The following is a 15,729-nucleotide window of genomic DNA, read 5'->3' on the forward strand; positions in this document are numbered from 1 at the left end:
AGAGAGGAGGAGTCAAGAGAGTGATGGGGAGTTCACTATTTGTTATTCTAATGACAGAGATAACGAGCCGCTGATCCTAGCCAAATAATGGGAGGATTTGTCGGAGCAAGCGTGCCCGTGGCCGTGGCGAGTAACGAGTTCGAGTTATTGATGGAATACCATTTGTTGCTGTAATCCTATCTGCGACTTCTGAACTCTCCAGCGTGCAGGCACGAGTGCCTCTTGTCTCTATCATCGGTCAGAACCTTCCATTTAACAGAAACGTTGGCATGAGCAGGAGGAAACTGCCGAACACCTGCTCTTTGATTGTCCTACAATAGCAAGGGAGCGGTATGCCATCTTTGGTAGTTTGGACAAGGGTGGTGAATTTTCCCATGAGGACCTGATAGGTTGTTTTCGGCGGTTTGTGGAACTGCTGAAATCATATCGTAGGCCTCATGGTGTACTTCTGGGGTGAGCAAAAGGCCTTTGAGGCTTTAGTGCATGGCAATAGACCGCCCCACAGAAGAAGTAGAACAGAAATGTTGGTGCAATAGTCGGTCAGGATTAGCCTTTAATCGAGTTTTTTTTTAGTGTACAATAAGTTAAGACTGAATAATTTCGATATGTGCACAAATTAACATGTTAGTAATGCTTAGTGACTGATCTGTTTCAGACGCCTGTGATCCAACAACGATGAGGGAGTCAAAACCATTTTGCCGAGATCACGGTAAGTTTCCAAAATGTAACCAAATCAGATATGTAGGCGTAAGGTTAACAGTAAAAACTTGCATTAATTTGAACAGATTCAAAAAGTTTTTGGGAAAGGCAGTCTACTTTAAACGGGACTTACGACATGGACTTACAGTACTTTTACCCCCTATACGCACTCTTAATTTTCTCATTGGTGTTGTTCAACAACCAATCCTGACAGGTATTGTGATCAATCTTCTAAGGTTTACAGCCGGCCACTTCTATCCGGGGCACCGGGTTTGCCTTACCACTCCTAGTCACATCCGGCCCGTATAGGACCTAACTATTTCTACACGGATGATCTGCAATTTGGCGGTATTTGCTAATAACGGAGGCGGCATGTCCCCGCACCGCCGGCGCCACCGGCCAGACCTCAGACCCTTGATGCACTTTTAATTTCCACCTGTCACTTAGACAAGGGTCCTACCTTGCCCAGTCCCCGGCTGTTGTTCCCGGTATCGGTGCCGTGGTGGTCCGCCCTGCCCTTCTGTGCTGAATAGATTATCAATGATTAGATCGAGACCTCAGGAAGCCTTGAGCAAGGTCGCTGCCTCTACCAGGAAACTGCTCGACAGCAATTCGGCGGGTAATGGGTGAGTTTCCGTCGGATGACTAACCCCATACACTTGGACCACTTGGGTTTCTCTTCGAGTTTCGACACATTGTCTTGCGTAATGTTGTGTTCCAAGTTCGCTGTAACGCGAAGGATTTTCCTAAGCTCAGATAGAATCTATCGTCGCAACAGGATAAGAACCAAATTATTGAAAGCACTTCAAATGTTCCTTACACCGAAGTTCATCCCGCAAGCAAGTAAACTTTCAAATTTGTTCATAATAATAGTAAAAGAGAACTTCAACATTATAAGGCAATAAGCGTGCTGGCATGTAGACAAAAACTAAAATTCCTAAGAGATCCTGACATAATGGGATAAAAGCATAAAGTGAATAAAAACAAGGAATTAAACCGTCATCAGTGTTACGCCGTGGCGGCCGACTTTGTCCCTAATAGTATGACATTAGCACTCATTTACTTACTTGGCCCGTTTGCCGGATTATTTAAAGCAATTTGTACCAAGTGGTCGCTTAGTCGCGACGTACAAAATGTGAATCTCCACTCTTCGGTTGTTTGGTGAATCCGCCTGACTGTTATTTGGCGCCTCTGTTTCCAAACACCGTTATTGCACGGGTAATTTTAACTCTAACTCATCCTTAGTTGCGATTTCCAAGGATATCTTTGTTACGTAGTTCTTTCTTTTAGAGGTATAAAAATATGGTATAGCACCAGCATTTTTTCCAATAGCAAGTAGGTTAAAATGTTTTAGAGTCATCTGACCTGTGTGTTCATTGTAGTAGGCCTGTGTTGTAAATTATCCAAATAACGTGACGAAGTAGATTTCAAAGTACCGGGCATCCCGTTCCATATCCAAAGCTACATTCCGTTCCATATCCAAAGCTACATCCCGTTCCATATCCAAAGCTACATCCCGTTCCATATCCAAAGCTACATCCCGTTCCATATCCAAAGCTACATTACGTTCCGTATTCAAAGCTACATCCGCTTCCTTCAGTTTACGACTCCAGGACGTTACAAAGATCAGAGTCCTGAATGCTCAAGATTCTAGATCTCCTGCCTAATGGTGTCACTTAATTCTGCAGGATACACATACATATTATCCCTAATTGTATGTGACAGAGTACTCGCACATGAAACACAAGTAGCACACCCAAGGTTATCCTGAGTCGATATCGACGCACGCAGTTCGTCCTCGTCGGTACACAACGGCTCGTTACCGCTTCCATAGATCTCGGCTAATAACGCGGGGCCGGCGGTCGGTTGACCCGTACTCGGACCACACGTCTCCGCCATTACATGGCCGATCTCCGGAGTAAACACTCCGCCTAAATTACCCACGCACCTCGCATTGGCTTTTTACAACCTCGGAATTTCCGGAATCTGTGGACCGATGTTCGATAAGTCCGGGGCGTTTCGCAAATCTGGACGTAAACGCTTCTGCGTTATTACGGTGATTGTATTTATTCCATAATATATCAAGTGGTCTTGTTTCATGCTGTAGGCATGTCGACTACAAAGCTCTTTTTTAATCTTGAGGTCCGGTCAGAACACAAAATCTTTTCTTTTAAAACTCTTGGAACAATTTTCGTCACGCCGAAATATTCCGTCGTATTGAAATGCCGTATTTAACTGTGTAAACTATACTTAGTATCTCTGAAAATCAGAGGCAGTTGAAACCTTATGTTTTTCTGAATTATCACTGTTCATTATAGTTCTTATTTACTATGAAATACAGTTATAATCTTGGTTTGTTTTACCTTGCAGTTTACAAGCAATTGTATTTGTTTTCTCCTATAGTTTTGTATTTTTCCATCAGGGTGTTCCTCAAGGTGCTGTTCTAAAACTGATTTTTTTCCGAGTAACAATATTACAAATGGAATATGAGTGTTGGACAAATCCCTTTGGGTGCACAATCACATTTTCATCGGTGGCAAGTTTGTTTTCTTGCATATTTTCCCTGTCCGTCAATCACGGTGTTCCTCAAGGTGCTGCTCTAAACCAGATCTTTTTTCCGAGTAACAATATTACAAATGGAATACGAGTGTTGGACAAATCCCTGTGGGTGCACTATCACACTTTCACCGGTAGCGGACGGTAGTAAGTCAAGCTCGTGAAGCCGAGTGCCGGGAGAGAATGCGACTGTCACAGCACCCTTCATGTCCGCCGCCTCTAAACCACAGCGGCCCCGGAAGCTACCACGAGCCGAGGCGCGCGTGTCGAAAGGGTTGTATTTTATTGGAGCACGCGACCTCCCCCTTCCCCACCCCACCGACCATCATTAGTACGGTGTGGTTACCCTTGAGATATCCGCGGACTTTCATTAAACGGTACCTGCCCTCGTCATTATACTGTTGATGATATTTGTCATGGCATCTGTGTTTAGGAATTTTATCACCCACTGTAAAAAGATTTTAAAATGTAATGCGACTTGAATGTAAATTAATCATGTTGACCTTTCAATGCGATTGCAAAATATTAATGTTATATTCTCCTGAATGTGAAACCGTTACATCCTGTTTTATTATTGCACCAATAAAAACTAAATTATCAAACATACATTTATCTAACAGCCTGCACGGATTCATGTTGAGACATCTGTGAGTTTTTAATTTTAAAACAGTAAACACAAAACTTTATCCCATTAATTCTATCAAAGAACTAACAATAAATCAGCTTAGAAGAGTTTTATAAAATAAGAGCCCAAAAGTACCAAAACGCTTCTATTAGCCATTAAAGGGTTTTTAACGAAGATTATAATTTTGTGCGAAAAATAAATTGTTTTTACTGTTAGTGTAATTAGTCTTATCGAATATATATTAAAATTGTCGCTTTATAAATAATGTAAAACGACAAAATATACCTATCAACTGTTAGTAAAAGTTATGTTCCCGAAATACTGATGTAGACGACTGAGGAGTTTATTGACCAACACCCGTGGCCCACATATTCCACACTATTTGACACACTAGTGGTAAAGCCATGACTCTAAATGAAGGAGTATTTGTTGTTCTGTGCCATCTTTCAACCTCGAGTGGACGAAAGAACCTGAACGAACTCACATGTCATGTATTGGACTTCCCTGTAGCAACTTATCTACAACCCAATCTTACTATGGCTTGCATTTCACAAGGGAATACGGAGCTGTTTCTCAGGATTCTATTCTAACAGATACTAAACTTGCGTTAAGCCAACGTGATACAACATGAGACAGGATACATTTCTTAAGTATGATCAGGCCGAAGGAAAACTGAATACTCGGACAACGCAATAAAGACATGAACGGTTCTGTGAACTGCCTCATCAACACGCAAGACAAGAATCAGTTGATGACGTTTCCCGGCTGATGAAATGACATAAGATAGTTTCGCAATGACAGCTGTGGAAAGCGAGCGACTGACAGGCGGAATGCTCCGCTCGGACATGTGCATGCGTGCTATGCCGTGTCGATACGCAAATTAACGGCCGCCGGAAACCCACGTGCGTGCTCATAATTGGGGGGACATCGTTATAATTACAAACCTCTGTTTCCGGGACAGAATTGCTTTCTTGGGCCACGGTCGCTGACAGGGAAGTCTGACCAGTGTATGGAAATTTTGACGACTCGGAGTTAATCCCAAATACCCAGTTTGGCCCTCTTTGTTATTCAATTGAGAAGAACTAGTTGGATTCATTACCTACGAAATAACCCGTTTTGTTCCAAGAACCCAGTTGGCCCTCTTTGTTATTCTATTGAGAAGAACTAGTTGGATTCATTACCTATGAAATAACCCGTTTTGTTCCAAGAACCCAGTTTGACCCTCTTTGTTATTCTATTGAGAAGAACTAGTTGGATTCATTACCTACGAAATACCCGATTTTCTCAAGAACCCAGTTAGGCCCTATTTTTTATTCAATTGATTAAACATGTACAAAATTTTTAGAATGTTGTTTAACAATATAAGTATTTCCCTATAAGAACAATGTTAAACCTCGTGGACTTTGACGCCCATATTGTTCATCGTAGCGTAATGGTAGATGTATTGTTTTTAAGGTCAAATATTAGCATCCTTTGCTTTTTTTATAAAGTGTTATATGTTTTTAATATTTCAACGGTGAATTAAAAAAGTTTGAGCTTGCTTCTGAATAACCAATAAAAATATCGAAAAATGAAAAATAAAGCTTTTCCATGCGTAATAATTATATTTTTACGATGAGACAGCTCACATTTTTTATAACTAAAATTAAGGTCATAAAAGTGCATCATATTTAACATTGTTCTTATAGGGTTACAATAAAAATGGTACAGCCGAATCTTGTATTAGCCTTTTTGGGATCTTTTGATTTTGCAACGCTAGATTCTGCGTTTATGTTTTGCACAATACAAAATTGTCAGCAATGTGATACCATTATGTTATACATGCAAAGGTGTAGGAATAGAGTCCAAATACTTTCCAAACGTTTGGTGTTCACGGATGTCAAAGACAATTCGGATAACCCAAACTCGATCAGACCAAGCACAGGGGAATGAAGGAGCTTGTGGTTATGTGAAAGGTGGCCGAAGTCTGAGCGGCTATTTCCTGCATTAATGAACGCCACCTCTCGGAGTCGGCGGTAATCTCGCGAAGATTGGCGGAGTACAGTGCCTGAGCAGGGCGAGGGGCGGACGTGGTGGCCCAGGGTTCTAATAGAGCCCAGTCGACGGTGACGACCTATCGCACTGCGTGAAATGAAACTTCTCAGCCACTGGCCGGCAATAAAAATACAACCTCGAGCTTTCTCTTTATTCTGCAAGGCGTGACGCGATACTGGCAGACGGTATGATTGTTATGATTTATTGTCTGCGGCTACAAAATTGCTCATTTTGAGGAGAAATCACAATTAGTATAAAAAAACGATGTCTCAATAATAATTGATTACCTCTTTATCCCTCATTGGCACCTCTTAAATCGATTCGATTATAAATTTCTATCACGGTGTTCCTCAAGGTGCTGCTCTAAACCCGATTTTATTTCCGAGTAACAATATTACAAATGGAATATTAGTGTTAGACAAATCCCTGTGGGTGCACTATCACATTTTCACCGATAGCGAATTTGTAAAAAAAAACGTAAAAAATTTAAATTAATAAAAAATTAAAATGTTTCTAGTCTTAAATAAAATGTATATCTCAGATATTGTCTTTATTTCTGTTAACAATTACGCGGGTTACACAATTCAGACACTTTGTGAATTCTATCATATGCTCTACGATAAGTTCTTAAGTAAATCAAGAACATGATGAGTACCTGCGCTACCAAAACGTGACTGTATTGTCACGTAGGTATCGGTCACGATCACTGGAGTAGCCGTGTCACAGGTCACGCCGCTCCCTCATCAATCACTGGCACATTCTTTCAGCTCTAATTGGAAAATAACTACTGCAATTTTAATTTCATCTGCCTACTCCCTCATATTTCAATATAATAAGCTGGGGTCAGAGCGGACTTCGCATTACGCAGTTGCACGGCTAGACCCGCGACCCATCAGTAGAGCAGTTCTGCAGTGTTACCAACAAACGTGCCTTAATTTTATTTTATTCTTCGTTAATAGAGTGTATCGTACTACAAAGCAGTATCCCATAGAAAATTCCTCGTGAGCGTTTCATAATTTTGTACTTATAAGTTTATTTTTGACGATGGGAGGATTGTGTAGGAAACAGGATTTTCCGGACATTTGTCATCGTTCAGTGGTATAAAAAATTGACTATTACAGTGTTATTAAATTATCTTTTATATGACTGAACGACGGAAATAATGTTGTTCTTGTAACAATCTCATGACAAAAAAAAAAAAAAAAAAAAAAAAAAATCAGTAACACTACGTTTCGAGATCTGCAATCTGATCTCTTCTTCAGGTAAATAACTAACCTAACATATAATTACAAATTAGGTTAAAATAAACAAATCATACCAGAGCGTTGTGACACGCCTAAGTCAGGAATTACAACCACCATGTTGTGTGTCAACTTCACTAACTCTAAAACTCTATAAAATTTTGAACTTAATACCTCTAAAGCGCCTTCAACATTTTTGAAATATATAGCTTAAGGTATCATTTGTTTGTCACTTTTCATAGTACAAATTTTAATGTTTCATTTCATGGCAGGAAACCCGTTAAAAAGTGTTCCGTTCTCTGTTTTTGAACGCGGTCTTACCAACATTTCAACGCTATTTCAACGTCACAACATAAAATAAGTATATTCACGAATATGTACTGATTCATGATTATTTGGGTACCTTTAAACTCTCACAATTTTAGATAGAGTTGATAATTAGCCATACACTTTAATTATATCTATGCTAGTAAATCATCTATTTCTTGTGTAATAATCCACTGTTCATTTTCGCGTAGGTCTCAATCGTGATAATTTTGACAGTAGACGATGAAGAGGATACGTTTTGCATGAGGTTGGCGCTCGTACGTTTTGGGATAAAGCTTTAATACGTGACTAATGTTCCAGAATTGTATAATTGTTAAAACAACATAGTCTATCCAAAGCTTACTCTATGACTACTTGTATGCACGACATCCTGTAGGTCTGACTGAGTTCCCGGACATGGTTCTGCTGGACGGGCAGGATTCGGCACGGCCTGCCCACAGACACAGGCACCCGCCAGTTTGTATAATTAAAGCAACATTCGCTAAAGGGTTCCGGCCAGTTGGTGGCGTAGCGATCCTAATGAGAGATAGCAATGAGTGATGTTCGTTATGGTATAATATAATCTGGCTTTGCTCCTCAGCCATCAGACTTCCTTTGTTGTGGTGTTTCTAGCTTTGGAAGTGCTAAAATTGTTTTTCAGCAAGACACTCAATCTTTTTCAGCTTGACCAGTGTGTCCAGCTGTCTGAAATTGATATTCATCAATCATTAAGGGGACTAAAAACATTTTGGGTGGTGAAAGAATCTATATTTGACTCCATCAAACTTTCTGTGTTGTGGTGTTTCTAGCTTTGGAAGTTCCAAAAATTGTTTTTCAGCAAGACACTTAATCTTTTTCTAGCTTAATCATTGTGTCAACCTGCCCGATCTTGATGTTCATCAATAGTTTAAGGGGATTACATACAATTTTGGTGGTGAAAGAATCAATATTCAACTGGCACCCTTTCACTATTGCCAAATTATGTAGTAATCTAGACGAAAAAACGACTGGATAGATAGATAAAAAGGCATTGAGGTCCTATATTGTTACGGGTAGAACATAATACCTGCCAACTATGGCGATTCTCTTTCGAAAGAGTGCAGCACAACCTTTTTGTTTATCCTATTATTAATAAGATAGCAGTAAACTGTTTTCATCATAGACCAATCCAAATTGTTGTTAACAATAGTCGTTTCTAACATACGTCTGTTTTGAGGTTACAAAGTAAATCATTTAAAGTTAATCTTAATTTATACATATTTTTGGTGCTTTCCCGTAGAGGCAGAAAAACATTTTGCCCAAGATTAAAGATTTTGCACATTTGCTACTATTGGAAATATGACATAAAAACTCCATATAACAGTTTACAACCTATTTATAATGCTATTATTTAAAAGGATGAATAGGGCAATAACAGCTTAAATATGAAAATTATTCGAGTAAATGAGCCTCTGGCCTCATAATATTATGTATACTTAGATGTTTGTGGAATTAACATGCATGTATGTAAAACCAGTTTTAATGTGATGCAAAGAGGACCTCGCCAACATGGAGACAAAATACGGTATCGTCGCATATCCGGGATATACAGTCACACTAAAAACATTGACTTGCATATTCCGACATACAGGATTTCACTGACAGCATACACTGCCATGCCAAGGCCTCGGTGACCTATTGCATAACTGTCTAAATAAGTGGGCAAACCGTGTATATTGCATAAGCTCGACAATAGTTGCACAGACAGGGAGTACCATAACCGCGACCGCTCCACTGGCTACCGCTACCGCTACCGCGGGACGGGGCGGTAATCGCTTTGTGGTCGCTCACTTTTCGCGCCTTCCCGCCACGCCGTGAATATATTATGAAGCGTATAAAGGATGGGTTTCGGTGGATGAACATTCGTTCTATACTTTGTGTTTTTTGTTTAAAATCAGCTGATTCATGACAAGTCCTTGTTCGCCTGTACAAGAGTCGGTCCTTAACCTTGCTTTATTTGGTAGTTTAAGTAAATGCTGTTCGCTCTTAAATAAGACTTCATTGGTTTTGCGTGCGTGCGTTTTTGTCTATTGTACAACTTCAGTACATACGTGATTTTAACACAGGTTTTCTTTTTAAAAACACTTGAATATTTATTATGGCATTGTGGCCTTTTCCTTTATAAATGCTTGTAAATTGTAAAAAAAAAAACTCTTTTAGAACCTGACTTTAATTTCAAGCGCTGACTGGCACTTAGAAAACAGTCTTTGAACCACTGGAGACGTACAGAAATATTTTTAGAAAATACGTCATATTTCTTGTAACCTTACTAAGCTCACTCGCGAAGTGGGGTGGATTAGTGTATGACTTTCAAAAATGTACGATGCTGAACAGATATAAAATGGAGGCACACCATCAACTGTCTCAAATAAAAAACATTAAAAACCTATGAGCGATTTCAGATAGGCTTGTTCTATGATCGGCTGATTAATTTGGTCTTTACGTTCAACCATTTTTTGCAGAAAGAGTAAGCAGGTAATTCAATTTTGACTGAACTAACTACCACATTCATCAAACCTACCTTAAAACAAATTTGTAAAGTAAGTTCTTCTCCTCCTGGTGAAATGTGGAAGTTTGGCAGCCCGAATTAATGAAAACGTAATTACGCCAATACCAAAAACATGTTTTATAACATTGGTGACTAAATTATAAAATTAAGAAGTACATTGAAGGTTATTAATTGGATGAGAATCTGCAAGCAATATTGTGATAAAAGGGGTTGGGACAGTGAAGTTCCAAAATGAAATACAGTAATAAAAATAAGTAAAGGCATTTATAACTGCAAATGGTGAGTTTTCCTAAAAGTCATTAAGACAATTGCCCGAAATGGTCATAAAACAAAGTAGGCCTATGATTGCCGTTGCGAGATCATAAAAGGAAAAGGTATTCAGCGCATGCGTAACGCTCATCTGAATGTTAGGAGTTGAGACGCTCGCGCTGCTGTGACGCAACCCGCAACCCAAATGTCAGCCGGTAATCAGGGACGAGGTACAGAGTGTCGCCCAGCTAAATGTTAAGTGAGCGATTGGGGCAGGTGCGAACTCTTGGGTAAGCTCTGGTTACGGCAGATATGTCGGGTGATGAGGCGTCAACGTCATCGGGGGCCATTTGTTATATATCATCTGTCATCGGCGAAGAAATGAATATTATTGAGTGATTGTTCTTGCACACTTAATTTCAGTAGAATAACATCAAAATAGTAAATGTTCTGCACATACAACTATCTACATAGTACCACATTTAAAAAAAGCCTTATTGTGCACATTCCATGCAAAGGGAAACAAAGGATAAATTATCTCGAGTTTGTACAGAGAAGATAACATAATCTTTGTGAAAAATGACTGCTTTCTTGTCATTGTTATTTTTGCATACGGTTATTTCTCAAATTTTTCATAGAACGATGACGAATGTAGGCGTAGCTCCACGATAGGTGATTCCGAAAAAGATTACCCTACAGAGATTCAATCATGATGAATGGAGTCAGTAATTGTTCAGAATTATTTAAAAACCTGAGTCAATGTCAGGGTTATCTTATTGTTACGCTATTCATTGTCAGCGCCCGTTTATTATTCTTTATTTTTTATGATTTAAGATTATTGTTGATTATTTTTTATGTTTACACATGTTTCTGACTATTTATCTTCTTTTGCATGTTGCTGGTTAAATATTGTTATTTTTGCATATGGTTATTTGTCAACTTTTTTGTCACTTTGTTGTTATTTATTTCTTATCACACATCACAAATTTATTACTGTTGCTCGTTTTGATATTTAACTATATATTATTGTCTTTTTTACTTTTTTGTTGATTATTTGTTATCTAACTTATATTTCTTACTTATCTATTGTTTTGTTCATTATTTATTTTTAACAATGTTTGTTATTTAATTACATAAGTAAATATTATTAGTTCTATTAACCGTTTATACTCTTTTTAGTGTACTACTGTAATTCCGTTGGAAGAATAAATAAATAAATATTTGTTCGTATCCACCCCTACATTCTTTTCGTTTTTCTGCGTTCCAAATTATTTCTATGTGTCTAAAAAGCGCATACAAATGTTCCAATGAGTTCGGCTTTATATACCATGTATCAAAAGCACCGGCATCTACGGCTTGGACATGTTTACAAGTTATTTATTTGCCGTAATAGATAACAAACCTTAGAACTAAAAATGTTGTTCCCCCTCCCTCCCCTGGTTGCCCTTCTGGTATTGTCAAGCTGGAATCGACATGACACCCAGTGAAGAACAATTACCTCAGAACCGCATCGCGTGTTGTTCCTGCGGTTGCGGTACAGTAGGCTTGTGGTTGGACCACATTTGTTCAGCTTCTGCTCCTCTGAATCTCCCATGCATTCATTTGCAACTTCTCACACATTTCGATGATTGCTCAGGGATTGCTCAATTACCCCCGGACCCCCTTCTGCTAATGACTTCCATCTCCTTCACACCTTCGCGAGTGTGCTTGATTGTTTCGGTTGTGATTGCAGCTTCCGAAAGTTTTCGAGTAGCTTTTTACCCAAATCGGACTCATCTGATACTGCTAGGTCGTCGGTACTCAAACTGTTCCCAGACAAGGAAGTGTGGTCTCTAGAGGATATAATTTTCCGCACTGTTACATTGGGTTTCACATTTATATGGCTAATTGTGAGAGATGTAACTTTTTGTGTATGCTCATACATGGTCTCAGTTGGACTTGAGATCAAGAACGCACAAAAAACTTGCGAATATTCTGTTGTTTTTTTTTAAAAAAGGAGGTTTTAAATTTCAAGATATTAAAAGACCTTTATGTAAGATTTGTTTACTTCATGATATGAATAAATTTTAAATATTGTCATCTAAATATTTTAGACGTTATGTTTAAAATACCTCGAATTCGTCACTGAACACGTAAATACAATTGTACTGTTACTCTTCTTTTAAAACACGAAAATGTGCTCGCGTATTACGACAATATCATGTATGTATTGGCAACACTGCTAACTAATCGTGTCATAGTTTTCTATGAAGTAACGGAACGTCTCTAGTAATTGAAATTTGTTGGCATCCATTTGGGAAAACCCTCAGCAAATGCATTGAGAACTAAATGTTTTAACTTATCTGAATTTAAATTGTACCATTTGTGATTGTTCAGAAGTGACAATACATAATGGGCTAGTAAAGTCTACCATTATAGGAAAATTCCTTGACAATTCCGGAGATAAACATTGATAAGACATCGTATAACCAAAACCAACAGCAAATTTACTGTAGCGAAATGTCTGGTTTACGGATCTTTCCGAGATGAGTGAAATGGGATCCTACTCCGAGACAAGAAGCCGACAAGGGTGACGACCTGGTTAGTGAGATTTAGTGATAGTGGGAGGCCTGGTTAGTGATGGTCCGAGAGGTTAGTGAGTTTATGCGAGGTGGGCAGTAGCCGGAATAAGACGTAAAGCTGACCGGAATTAACCAGCAATTAAAGCTAATCAGAGACCATACGTTACGCCGCTAATTCCTACCTGGCCACACGACCTCTAGATCAGACGTTCTGGCAGGGACCCCCCAACCTCACCCCCTCCACTCCTCCTGCGATGTGTAAATGGATCCTCTTCAACAATCGAGTCTTCAACAGAAATTGCTTTTGGCCTGGGAGTGTTCCTATCTCAATACTTCAACAAAACAAAAATGGAATGTTAGGAATAATTTTTTAACATAGGCTATTATTATTCGTTCAAATGTACTTAAAAAGAGTGTGATAATTTGTAGTTTGACTGTATCTAAAAAATAATGTTTATCACGATTAGAAGTAGTACATTCTCTAGTTACAAACAATTGAACTTAGAGCACCAGTCCGTGTTTGAACGATCAGTGTTAGGAAATGATACTTGTATGCTTTTTTTAGAAAAATGTTTATATTTTATGTTAATTTTTATTAAATTTTTTATCTATTTTAGTTCAGCAACAACCTCCTTACCTAGTACACGGCTGTGATATTATGTACAAATCTCGGAGGTTGGGGATGAGGTAATGTGATAGTTTCCACACGAGAGCTACGTGCGAGTCTGGAAAACACTTTCATGGCGAATAAATACCCAAGGGAACAATTTATGGCACTTGAGGAATACCATAGTTTGCAGTTTCTCTTAAATGCTCCAACAATTATACGATTAACAAATGAGGCTAACTTAACTTGAGTGTTATTGAATATAAAAGGTCTTGCGTTACGTTCTCTGAACGTCTCGAAAGTAGAAACTAAGCAATTTAAACTTGCGCTGTCTCAGAAATATAAAGGTGAAATTAAAAGCGTCGACCTCAAACTTGTACTAAACTAAGCCGAATCTTATTTCATAGTTATTGCTTGCCAATGGCGCAGTGTAGTGGGTACGGCGGTTATCGCAAGATAACCAGATCAAGCAAAGTCGAGCGTGGCTGCTGCTTGGATGGGTGACCGCTGAGCGATCCTGTCCTTGCAAGCAGCCCGCCTGCCCGGCCGTTGGTGGTGGTTCGGAAGTCACTTTTAAGCCGTTGGTCCCCAGTGTTAGATAGGTTTTATTAGCTCTAAATTCGCCTGGTAAAATAAGACATTCTTTGACTTTGACGTTAATCACCGTCTTTTAGTATAACGAAAGATAATTTTCTACGTAAGATGTTGTTTCAAATCCCCAGTCTTACCAAATCCCAACATTATCCCCACAATTGCCCAACTCAAAACAACTCAATTTGAGAGTGCAGACCGTTGCAATATTTCGTTACCCGCAGACGGACCCAGCTGAAGAATATGGGCTGCTGGCAGCGATGGGGCATTCTAATTGAGTTCCGTTCCTAGACCGTGACAGTATAAATATGCATGCCCTTAATTGCCCACATACTAATAACTAAATAGTCTGAATGCTATTTGAGTGGTGCATCATCATCGTCTTCGATAAATAGTGCGTGATGGTGAGTGGTTACTAATTCACCGTTCCTCGCAGAATTGTTGAAATCGGGTGGTCCTGAATCGAGAATTTCAAAGGCTATCAATTCCACTGATGAAATTCCAATTCTTCATGTTCTTCCTATAACCGCACCAGATTTCTTCTAATGACTGATACCTCCACCGTGATTACTTTGTGTATACTTAGACTGCAAGTGCTTTGAATTGAAGTGCCGCACCTGAGGTAGTGGAAGGGTGTAAAGGAGCACCTGCCCTTCTCGTGTCTGGGCCACACGCCGCCCTACCCCTATCCGAGCACAGGTGGTCTCACCAATTAACCACTTACTAATGTCCATGTAAAAGTCGCATTCGGACCGCACACACGACAACCTTGATGGGTTAATCTTCCCTCAATGTAATTCTACTAATTAGTTCGTTAGCATTGTAAACTGCTTTATAACTTCAGCGTCTTCCTCCTTCTTCGCTGAAGTACCACAGAACCCCTTCAGGAATGATATGGATACGAGGGTTATAACCGTGTGTAGACCACATTGGGAAAAACAGGCGAAAGAAAGTATTTAGTTCCTCCACAGACTTTTAGAACAGGGAACTCAATGATCCATAGACCACCACAATAGTGGTTCCCACCGCGAGCAACCCGTGGTCTAAGGTAACCGTAGATAACAATTACCTCGCGTTATCAGATCCGGAGTAATTCCGCAGTTTGTATTCTGGCGCGCCCGATACAGGAAGCTGGCTCTGTATTTTTATGTAAATAATCCAAAGTAAACAGACAAGGATCGGACGTAATACTAGGGTAGGGCGGGAAATATCATTGTGTAATTAGGTCCGGAAAATGGAAGGCCGAGCATTACAAAAAGTTCAGTCCCATTTGCTTCTCGATAGCGGTTGCTCGGCAGAATCGCATCATCTCAGTCAATCATGAATCGTATGTTGTTCAATGAATTTCAGTTGCAAGAGTATTAAACTCTGCAGGTTGACGTCAATCTAGCATTTATTTCGCTAAGTATTTAATCATAAATTTATCTCTACTTTAAATCTTACATAATTTACTCCACGGTTATAACGTCTAATTTAATTATTCACCGCAACACTAACGATTTGTTTTTATCTCAGTACAATTTCAATGATGGTAACAATTAAACCTGTTGTTACAATTTTTATTTAAATAATGTTTTGACTGCCTTAGAACTATGAAATTAGTACCTTCAAATTTTGCTGCGGTTTGGATGTGTTGCTGACGAATCAATACCTTTTCATCGCTCGATATTACGTAAGTTTTACTTGTACGTATCCGTTAATCCCGACAAAAT

General features: G+C 39.2%; 1 protein-coding gene across 1 annotated transcript in view; it reads left to right on the top strand.

The window, feature by feature from the left end:
- LOC124358092 overlaps positions 1-15,729 on the top strand; it is a 119,579-nt gene that overhangs the window by 21,533 nt on the left and 82,317 nt on the right. The window contains exon 3 of the mRNA XM_046810386.1: positions 656-709. Coding sequence (XP_046666342.1) covers positions 656-709 — 54 coding nt within the window. The remainder of the gene's footprint in view (positions 1-655; positions 710-15,729) is intronic.

The sequence above is a fragment of the Homalodisca vitripennis genome, chromosome 3 (genome assembly GCF_021130785.1).
Source record: "Homalodisca vitripennis isolate AUS2020 chromosome 3, UT_GWSS_2.1, whole genome shotgun sequence".
Classification (NCBI taxonomy): domain Eukaryota; kingdom Metazoa; phylum Arthropoda; class Insecta; order Hemiptera; family Cicadellidae; genus Homalodisca; species Homalodisca vitripennis.